General features: G+C 31.6%; 1 protein-coding gene and 1 long non-coding RNA gene across 6 annotated transcripts; one reads left to right on the top strand and one right to left on the bottom strand.

The window, feature by feature from the left end:
• Window positions 1-1,230: 1,230 nt before the first annotated feature.
• On the bottom strand, window positions 1,231-11,029 carry Ids (iduronate 2-sulfatase). Of its 5 annotated transcripts, none has more exons than XM_018550642.1 (11): window positions 10,609-11,029; window positions 10,125-10,338; window positions 9,503-9,697; window positions 8,045-8,151; window positions 7,773-7,950; window positions 7,188-7,318; window positions 6,952-7,123; window positions 5,871-6,020; window positions 3,901-4,038; window positions 1,706-2,244; window positions 1,231-1,607 (listed from the first exon to the last, which is right to left on the bottom strand). In XM_018550642.1, exons 3-11 carry the CDS (start codon window positions 9,549-9,551, stop codon window positions 1,272-1,274), a joined length of 1,800 nt encoding a protein of 599 aa, XP_018406144.1. In that variant the 5' UTR covers window positions 9,552-9,697; window positions 10,125-10,338; window positions 10,609-11,029; the 3' UTR covers window positions 1,231-1,271. The 5 variants fall into 5 exon arrangements, with proteins under 5 accessions (XP_018406144.1, XP_018406146.1, XP_018406147.1 ...); XM_018550644.1 differs by having other exon boundaries at window positions 10,125-10,331; XM_018550645.1 differs by having other exon boundaries at window positions 10,125-10,608; window positions 10,713-11,029.
• LOC108782371 (uncharacterized) lies at window positions 8,352-9,551 on the top strand. The gene is made up of 3 exons (XR_001940992.1): window positions 8,352-8,508; window positions 8,979-9,357; window positions 9,458-9,551. It is a non-coding gene; the product is annotated as an uncharacterized LOC108782371 (long non-coding RNA).
• Window positions 11,030-11,058: the final 29 nt, after the last annotated feature.

Below are 11,058 nucleotides of genomic sequence, written 5' to 3'. Positions count from 1 at the left end.
GAAGGGGATACAATCGAATTTAATCCATTTGTTACTGTATGTATGTAAAATCTATTTTCCAAACATTTTTAGTAGATACACATTGATAACAAATTCTGTAATTTTATTTACATTTCTCATCATGAATAAGTTATATAATTGTTTATTATCAATTAATTTATTAATTACATGCCATATATGTAGACAAAGAAATCCCTTAAATGTTTAAAATAGAAATGTAATACTAAATATTGTATTGATGTAATATGAAAATGTTTATTAATAAATTTCGCTCGTTTTTTGCAATGCAAATTAAATAAACGGTTTAAATCTAGCAAAATGAATTTAATAATCATAATTAGAAGATTTACAATATATAAAAAACTATTTAAAAATGTCGTACGTTTCGAAATTCACGGGTCCTTCTTCAGCGATTATTACAGATGTTTGCGTCGTATTATATTCTTATAAGCGTTACAGATATATGCTGATTATCTCAATCATAGTTCGAATTGATTTTCCTGTTCTTAATGCGAGTATTGTCTAGAGTTAGATTATAATTAGTTGTCGTCAATAAAGATAGTCAATGAGATAAAATAAATTAAAATGAATAATTTAGTCAAAGATAATACTGAATTCGATAAAAGTTAAGGATAATACGTCAAGTTTGATGAAAATTGAATATAATAACTTACAAAGGCATATGAGACAATACCATCATTACAAGTTCATCCGATTGAGTTGAATCCAGATCAATGATAAAACGCAAAAATATAATAACGGAAACTCTAAGCACTAAGGTTGACATTCATTTGTTTGTCTTAGACTCTGTTTTAATAAATAATAAGATTCATCTAGATCGTCCGTGTTTTTTTGTGAGTTAATGCAGACATCATTATTATTGACGTATTATTTTTAACTTAATTATTAATTTATCAAATTCAACATTATCTTTGATTAAATTATTCATTTTAATTTATTTTATCTCATTGACTATCTTTATTGACGACAACTAATTATCTAACTCTAGACAATACACTCCCATTAAGAACAGGAAAATCAATCCGAACTATGATTAAGATATCAGCATATCTATAACGCTTATAATAATATTATCAATCCAACGACACAAACATCTGTAATAATCGCTGAAGAAAAATCTGTGAGTCCCGAAACGTACATTTTTTGTTAGTTAGTTTTTTATATTGTAAATCTTCTAATTATGATTATTAAATCCATTTAGCTCGATTTAGACTGTTTTTTTTTTTTATAAAAATGTTTATATTATAATCTTAATATCTTGGCAGAGCATCTCTCCATCCATTTTTTAGCAATTTTCTAAGATATCTTTTCGTTTTTAACATTTCTGGCAAAGCTGCGATATTAAAATCTTCTGCTCTGTCCGTTTTGTGATCGTATAACTCTTCTGCAATAATAACGTCCCAATCTGGTTTGCATGTCGTATGTGCAAATGGTATCCAGACAGTATAACGATAATTGCTGGTTTTCAAAGTATAGCCCATAATATTTATCTCTTTCAAGCGGGGCTTGTCGCTATTAGGATGCAGCACAGGTTGAATTTCTGGTCTTGGATATTGACTAAATGCCGCCTTTTTCCAAGATACTCTCTGAAATATTTACAAATTAACAGATAATAAAAATGGAAAATTTTTGTTTTATATAAAACGTTTGCACAAATCATGATGCAATATAAAAAATATCTTACCTGACATTTTAAAGTACTTTTTATAAGTGGTAATAATGTAATACCTTCGCTACAAGGATTAGGCACTTCATTTTGAGTGAGAACATTTTTTAAATGATCGTTCGTACTATTAATGTCTTGACATATTGGTATGGGAACACCCGCTAAATCCGCGATTGTCGGAAATATATCGACAAGTTCCACAATAGCGTTTGTAACTTGACAGTGCTTCTTGGAATGTAACGCATTGTTTCTCATAGATTTATGTCTTCGTTGAATGTACGTTTCAAAGAGAGTTCTTTTATGTTCCCTGCTTACATATCCTATACTTATATTTGAAGTTCCGATTTTTCCAACATGTAATATGTATTTTAAATTAACTGCATTTTCTATTTTATCATTGTTTGTAATCTGTGTATTATATCTCATATCATCTCTAAGTACAGCATCGTAATCAAAATCAGATGTGATTATTGGAATTGACATTATCAAAGGTACATGCACAGCAACGTCGAAATTGCTATATTTGGACCAGACAGCATGTTCTCCAAGTGCCCAACCTATACATTTAATACCAAAATTTACTATGTAATATACACGACTACTATGTATATATTCAGAGATGGGCAAAATGGGTGTCTCATAATTGTAATCTTTTCCATTCCAAAATAAAAAACAAAATGTCCTTTAGACACCCATTTAATTGAAATAGAAAATGGGCATTTTTTAAATGATTTTAAAAAAATATTTATGTTCTTATATTTATTTGTTTATCTTGTATTTGATGTTTTATTTCTTATTCTTATAATATCTTAAGAGGGAATCCGTCATTTTCTTCTCTCTCTCTCTCTCTCTCTCTCTCCTGTGAGATTTTATAATTAATACGTCATATGAAAAAAGACATTCTACTAGAGCTGAATTTGAAAGGTACATACGTGTTATATCCGAGAAAATTTTTTTGGCCGTGTCAGATAAGATTTTAACATTAATGCCTGTTTCCACCAATGCAGATTAACTTTAACTGTCGGTTTAACTTATTTTTCATCTTTTTTTTAATTTTTAGAATTAGAAAAAAATGAAAAGCAAATTAAACCGAGATTAGTTAATCTATATTGGTGGAAATAAAAGTGCTATAATCGCTATCATGTATGATATGATTCAAATACGATAGCCGAAAGCCAAACAATAATGCCAGACGACAGACATTTTTGAAGAAAGTGCAAGATTGACATATAATGCAGACGTGATTAATACGGACTCATTCTTATCATGGTATAAAAATATAAAGTTTTTTTATTGCGCATAATGACTGCAAATTGAATAATCAGAACAACACGAATCAAATGCTTGCCCCAAAGTTAGAGGAATGCACATGATAGCGGACAATAGAGGTCCTTTTTATAATTTGGGACGTTTTGATTGATCAAAGAAGCCCTGCATGTTCAAAACGACTGCGCATCCTTGAGAACGGAATATCTATTATATTCTTAAAGTATGTATATGTGCACCTATAGCGAATGAGTGCAAAGTTTGTATTTATTTTTATTATTTAAAAATCGCACAATTTGTTTAATTGCTGTGTAAAGTCGGAATTAGACCACGGATTCAAGATTGAAAATTGAAATTTGACCAATGAGGATAAAGGAATTTTAGCTCCTATTTTGATTAGCCAAAATTCAGTCTCAATCTTCAATGCGTAGTCTGATCTGTACACTTTTGTATTTGTACGTCTTATGTAGGATTTATATCTTTAAAGATATATACATATATATTTATAAACTAAGCGTTAAAAGACTTTTGTGATGTAACTATTTATCAGTGTTTGTTATAATTAAATTCAATAATTAACGAACATAAAACTCCTAAATTAAAATTTTATTCACATAAATTAACTATAAATCTTTTTAAAGAACACTAACTGATTAGCGCTTAGTTTTCTTTGTTGAACGCAGCGAATAAACACATAAATTTTTTAGAAAAATATCGTGGCAGTCTCTTAGAACCGTTGGTGTCAACCTCTATAAATATATTTCAAATAAAAAATAGATATAGTAAAATTATTTAAATGGGGAAGTATAAAATAATTTTTGAAAAAATGTATTTTAAATACAAAATACAAAATGGGCATTTTGCATTTTGTATTTCCATTTTAAATGCATCTCTATTTCAAATAATGCCCATCCTTATGTATATTTTATCTCATTAATTAAACGTACCATGATCAGATGTTAATATTACAATAGTATTTTTTCGGATCATTGAGACGTGTAACTGATGTATAAGTTTTCCGATCATATTATCGATATAAGATACAGCTGCGTAATACGATTGGATAATTCGCTTAGCAAACTTTTCTGAAAATAATGATAACCGAAGGACAATGCGTGTGTGTATGCACGCACGCACGCACGCACACAAAGCTGTAATGGCTTAAGGGGAACACCAGGGTGACGGCCGAAAAAAAAATAAGACTCTTTTTGTGAATTTTTTTTTGAAAACTGATAGCTTGTATGAATTATTGTTTTTATATATGCGAAGTACGTACATTTACGAAATTATTAAAAAAAATTCATTGAATAATATTAATATTTATTGTAGCTTCAGTACTCATTGATGTGCACCTGAAAAAACATGGGTGCACGGACGCTCGTGCTGCGTCTGAACGGGGGAGCTCTGAAATAATTTTTTTTTAGTCTATTTTAAAGTATATGAGTGTAGTTTCAGTTGCACGTACGGAATTTTTGATAAAATAATTTTAGACAAAATGGCGCTGTTTTAAAAAAAAAAACGTTGTCACGATTTTGCGACAAAAAATCGTTATCTTTTTAATTGTTTTTCAAAAACTAATAATCCGATTGAAAATTTCGTACGTGCAACTGAAGGCAATTTCGTTGTAAACATTCTGTCCAAAATTCAAGTCATTCGGATAAAAATTTGCCGGGATATGTGAGCGCCCAGTTACGAAAACGTGGTTTCGAGAAAAACACGTTTAAAGTTTTACAAATAAATTAAAGATTTCAAGGACTCTTTTGTATAATAATACGTTAAACAGGGCGAATAAGAGTCAAATTACAATTTAAAATCTAAATCTGATAATTTATTCTAATATTATATATTGCGAAGACTTTCACGTAATTTTTGGCGTTTCGTCCCGGCTTCCACTACTAGACTCATCAGTAAGGCATTGTAGTGGAAGCCTACCTTATACGCCATCAGAGGTTTATCGATATTCGCAAATTCTCGTAAGTGCTGAGACACGCGTATATCTCTTTATATAGAGAATCTCGATTTAATAAATAAATTTAAAAAATGAATAAAGGGCATAAGAATCAAAATTAAAACTAATCTTATATGTCAATTTAAAAAAAAATTTTTATTACGAAGATAAAATAGAAGATTGATGTTCTTAAAAATATAATATGATATATTGACATTAGAATATTATTTTACATTAGAAAATTTTTTTTTAAATTGACATAAGATTAGTTTTAATTTTGATTCTTATGCCCTTTATTCATTTTTTAAATTTATTTATTAACAAGAGTCCTTCATACATAATTTTATCGATTTAATAACTTACCAAGGCGTAGGCTTCCACTACAATGCCTTACTGATGAGTCCAGTAATGGAAGCCGGGACGAAACGTCAAAAATTACGTGATATTCTTCGCAATATATAATTTATTAGAATAAATTATCAGATTTAGATTTTAAATTGTAATTTGACTCTTATTCGCCCTGTTTAACGTATTAATTATAAAGTTTTACAACCAATTAGTTTATATATAACGATAAAATTTCGAATCAAAGTGCGTCCAATCCGGGTGCATATGAAGTGTTCACGACTAAAGCACACAGGAAACAAAAGAATATACCGGTAAAACTGCCTACAAGCAGATCAAGGGGACTGCTGAATGTCCTAGCGGCATCTGACCACGTTCTACTCTATCACATATTTACTATTGTTCCGTTAGGAATATCAACATAATATTATAGGGACATATTTTTAAGACTCCAAGCATTACAAAAATGCAATAAAAAAAAAAAATCGATTTTTTAAACTTGTCACCCTGGTGTTCCCCCTTAAGAAAAAAGACTAGATTTACTTGTTAATTTCGTCCATTATTTTGCCTCTATGCAAAAGTTTAATTAATAATCATACTGTGTATATGCATAATGCAGTATACCTGGTATTTTTTCCCATGGAAATTTTAATTTTAACTTTGCCACATCTTCTCTCCATCGGAGATCGGTCCAAGGATTATAAGCAACGTTATTTACATTGTCTGGCCATATGTATGGTTTGGGCATCTTGAACTTTCGTATAGGATGATATTCTGCATCGTGTTTGTAACACAAACTTTACATTATTCATCATCATTTTTCGTCTATTTTACGATCGTCAAAAATATTGAATTACTAAAATAATTACTTTTTTATTATAAAAAAATTCATCTGTTAGAAAATTTTTAACTCAAAAATTCAAAAAATTATAAAATTTGATATGTAAAGAATATTCTTATGCAATAAATACAATTGTTTATTAAAGGTATCCCTTTAATTTTATCAAATCACTCACTGAAAGTTGGCCTTGCATTAGTTTATATATATTTTTATAATTCTTTTAACAATCGTTCGAAGGAATTTTTGTTTTCTAATAAAAAACTTCATTAAAAAAATAAAATTTTTCAATATTTTTTTATTTCTTGTGCGTGTGGAGCCAAGATTCAAGGGTTGATGTTATTTTAGGGTAAATTCGAGTAATAAAAATAATAAGCGTACGAATCGAGAATATGATCCGCTAAATGCATAGCTAAAATTTTATAATTTTGTAAATTTCTATGCTTAGGAACCTTTTCTTACATATCAAGTAAACATAAATGAATTAAAAAGGATTTGATATTTTAAATCATTTGAATCATCCGATTGTGTATTCAGTAGCATTCAATGTCTATTTTTACTTTCTTTAGATTCAATTGCATGAAGAAACTTTTTTTATATTTAATTGAGTTTAAGTTTGAAATTAAGTAGTATCCAACAATGCACTTAAAAAACAAAAATTTTTCCAAATTGAAAGGCATAGAAAAGTGCAACTTTTATAAATAAATTAATGCATTGAGATTGAAAGAATTCAATTCAACATTCTCGAATGCATACTTCTGAAAATTTGAGAATTTGTATCCATTTTAAATCATTTCAATCTTATTTACTGAGTAATTATACTTCTAATTTTATGATGCATCGATAGAAACTGTGAAGAGACTATACTTAGATAGCGTTCAGGATACTTCAAAGGTATATGAGGCTTCTGAAAACCAACAGCAAGGAAGAAAGGATTAACATCTTTTTTGTGTTTGTTTATAAATCTTCTCGCCTCTCGTAACGTCTCGAGATCAGGTAACGTTTTGTTCGGCATGATCGAAACTCGTACTGGACATATCTGTGCGATATATCAAAGGTATATTTCTATGCGAGTTACAACATAAGAAAATATTATACGTTACGAGATTCGTTGCCGCTTTTGATTGTGGGACCATCCTGCAAACAGGAGCATTTTTGTATCGATCTGTATAGGGATGGAAAGGTTTCTCGGTCCATGAGTAGGGACTGTCGTCAGATCCGTTAGAACTTATACCTGTACAAAATATTTTACTTTTCAGATGTCAATGACTTGCCATTAATTTCTAATAAAAGTTATGTTTTTTTTTGCACGTGACAGCAAAGTTCTCATTGGCTGCGTTGAGTAGAGAAAGCAGCTTTGGAACTATTATAAAATTCGTAAATATATGATTGGTTTATACATTTAGATCCATGAGTATCAACAAAAAAAAAAAAAGAATCAATCGTATTAAAGAATTTCACAATTGTGGTAAAACTGCTTTCTCTGTTGAAAGCTGTTATTGGATATTGGCTCATCGCATCTAATGTGCAGATAGGCGATTAGGCTGCAGATAGAAGGAATAAGAAATGATAAATAATGTTTTCAATCTATCAGAAATAGGATACATTGAAATACACAATTTCTAATAGGTTGAAACGGACTCTGAGCAGCTCCGAGAGACAAAACGAATACTAGTGTATTTCTATACCTGGATGAAACACCTTTCCTATGGACATCGTGGTATAACCATTGTTTTTCAAATGTTGCGGCAACGTGGTGTAATTACCCACCGCGTTACGCCAGTAGCTGTAAAAGTCGTAAAGTCGGAGGGTATCCGGTCTTCTGCCAGTCAGAAAGGAGTTCCTACTGGGTGCACATAAAGCTTGCTGCAAAATAATCATTCGCTTTACATACATTTATAAAAGAAAAAAGGTAAAATCAGAGATTGCAAGTCAAAATAACCATGTAAAGAGCACAGACCTGTGCGAATGCTTCGGTGAAAACAATGCCATCCTCAGCCAGGGAGTCTATATTTGGTGTGTACGCATTGACGTCACCGTAGCATCCTAAAGTAGTCCTCAGATCGTCTACAATGATCAGCAAAATGTTTGGACGCGCTATGACGACATCAACTATTAGCATAACGACAACAAAATTAAAGCGGATTGTGAAAAACATTATGCGACCGTTGATATATGCAGCTTGGAAGTAAAAATGCTCTCGATGCGATGTAAAGAAAAGACAATTCCTTTGATCGCATGCGCAAATTACTCAGAGCTGGGACGATATATCAGCTGATGAGTCTTTTATTGCATCATCTGGGACGGACGCGTCTTTGTCGGGTGTTTATTTTTGTTATAAACACTTAAAAAAGTGTTACCGTCTTGGACTCCGAAAGTACTTATTTTATGCAGACACAATCAGGAGGATTAAAAGACTTAAAGGTAAGACCGTCAAAGAGTGCGAAAGACTTTTTCTTTGAGACTATATATATAACCTGTATAAGGATCTCAGTTCGGACAGTAAAATGGTGCTTAGATTATTCTTTACGCTTTATAAATTAAAAGTTATCAATGTAATACTCTATGACTCGTTTTTACAGGAGATTAATTTTACTAAGAAAAGAAAAATGCGAACTCTTGAGCAAGTGTCTTTTCAAGAGTTCGCATTAGTTCGCGATTTTCACTTTTTGTTTTTAATATAACTATGTAAAAATTATTACAGATATTAAGCGAATATACGCACTAAATACGAAGCAGAACATGCACACAATATAAATAGTACGGATTCATTAAGCAACGATTTAATGTAGAAATTGATCAATTCACCCTTGAAAAATAATAGAAAAAAAATGGTCAAAATTTAAAATATTTCCTTTATCGCTGAAACAATCACAACAATTTTTTATACACAGATCAGCAAGTCAAAAAGGCACATTCTGTGTGAAATACAGTTCTTACGATCCAATAATTTCGTCGTAAAGCTCAATGCAAACTCTTGAGCGATGTGCACTTTTAGGCGGTCTTACCCTACCAGTCTATTTACAAATGCAAAATTAACCGGTAAATATCATAATAAACCAACCATTCGTAAGAAGGATACAACAATGACAACAAGAACTTATTTCAACAACAAATACTTACAAGTCAGTTAAAGACTATTTACTGACACAAAAAAAAAATCAACAAATAAACAAGCGATGGATATTAAAAATTAAAATAAAAATGCTTTGCTCAAGAAAGGAAAAAGACGAAAAAAGGAAGGCAACAAAACACATCAAGACCAACTAAACAGTGAGATGAGAAATAAAATTCTTTTAATAATAAATTAAATAGAGATAAAATAATTTTGAATAATCATACATTTCTAATACATTTTCTCATATTTTTATAGCAATCACATCCTCCTCCATTATTAAACAATGTGCTCAGAATTCACCTGGATTCGCCAAATTCTTCGCAGATGAGAAGTTTAAGACGGCTCTCATTCACAGCTCAGGACGACTCAACGTTCGATGGTGCTGATGTAAAGATGCCAGAAAGTAAGGTATTGTATTCGATAAAATCCTGGTGCTAGAAATCTTGTCAGAGCAAATTTTGGAAGATACATCCTTCATTTCCGTTGGAGCCAAATCTTCAGATAGTGCCGGAGAAAACGACAAGATATCAAAAGAGGAAAAACAATAAAAAATGTTAAAAAGTATAACTTGTTAGCGTTAAGAAAAATATGTGTAACAAGTGAAAAGTGAAACAAATGATTAAAAGTACAATTTTAGAAAATGTTGTAAATGTGAAAGACGATAAAACGCATATACTTTTTTTTTAAATACCGTTTAAAAATCTAAATATGTAATTAAAAGACAAAGTAAAAAGATAAAGAAAGTCAAAATAAGAGATACTATACACATATTAATACTAATAATACTTATACTATATATTAATACTGTCATAAAATATTTGGAAAAAAATCATCTTTCAATATCATAAAATCGTTTTATTGATCTTTACACAATTAAAAAAAATTTGTTCTCTCTATTTATTTATTACATGTGTTTTCCTACCTTCTTGCCATATTTCTTCACAAATTACCATTTGTAAATCGACATGTTTCTGCATCAGCTAAAAATATGACTCGTTGATTCTTCCTCCGGACACAAAAGTTTACAACAGAAATTTAAATTCATTATTTTTGTTTTAAAACTGATATTGTCGCTGTAGATGGCGTAGACCTTCGGGCCGCTTGGTTCTTCCTTCACCACAGTGCAGTGCTGAAAACTTATAATGCATGTAACGTATATTGTAAATTTTCAATTTGGTACTGCTGGCAGTGAGTATCGGAACGCAGCCACGAATGCCACGATATTCGTAAAAAAAAAAAAAATTCAAATATCGCGGCCTCCAAAAATACTGTGTAAAAATAATCGATTTCTTAATAAATCGGTAAAAGTCGCTTCCTATTTGCGACGCTCGTGTTTCGCTCCGCGATTTGTTTCGATCCTCGATCGGTCGCCGTCTCCCCGCCTCTGCCCCACGGAGTAGACCTACCTGTCGAATCAGCTGATTATTGTTTTCGTTCGTCTGATATGGAGCAGACCATGGTAGCAGTACAACGTAATGTATATATACACAACATATACACGCGCACACACCTATAGACGTAATCCGCGCGTTCTCATCCGTTTCTGTTTCCGAGAAACCACTGTCTTTCTTCATTCCTCCTCCGTCACTCCTCCATTGTCTCTACGTGTGCGTGCGTATACGTAGTCGCTTCACGGTGCTCGCCGTGCCAGCAGCGAGTGAAATCGAGATAGAAACGGCCGAGTGGTAGAGAAATAAGGAGGGAAAAAAGAACCAAGTGTCTCCTCGCGCGCGGTTGTGAAATCGCCCTGAATCGCCCGTGCGCAGAGGTACGACGACGGAGGTGGTTTCGTTCCGTCGTGCTGCTGCTGCTGCTGCTCGTGTGTCTTTCCCGGACGGGAGGGGGGGGGGGGGGGG

The sequence above is a fragment of the Cyphomyrmex costatus genome, unplaced genomic scaffold, assembly GCF_001594065.2.
Source record: "Cyphomyrmex costatus isolate MS0001 unplaced genomic scaffold, Ccosl1.0 scaffold124, whole genome shotgun sequence".
Classification (NCBI taxonomy): domain Eukaryota; kingdom Metazoa; phylum Arthropoda; class Insecta; order Hymenoptera; family Formicidae; genus Cyphomyrmex; species Cyphomyrmex costatus.
This window is presented reverse-complemented; position numbering and strand designations above follow the sequence as displayed.

Coding starts and splice junctions, on each gene's coding strand:
- Ids (XM_018550641.1), bottom strand. CDS start 8,242: ATGTTTTTCACAATCCGCTTTAATTTTGTTGTCGTTATGCTAATAGTT. Junction 7,124..7,187: donor CAAAAGCGGCAACGAATCTC/GTAACGTATAAT, acceptor TATATCGCACAG/ATATGTCCAGTACGAGTTTC. Junction 2,245..3,900: donor AATATTAACATCTGATCATG/GTACGTTTAATT, acceptor TTAAATGTATAG/GTTGGGCACTTGGAGAACAT.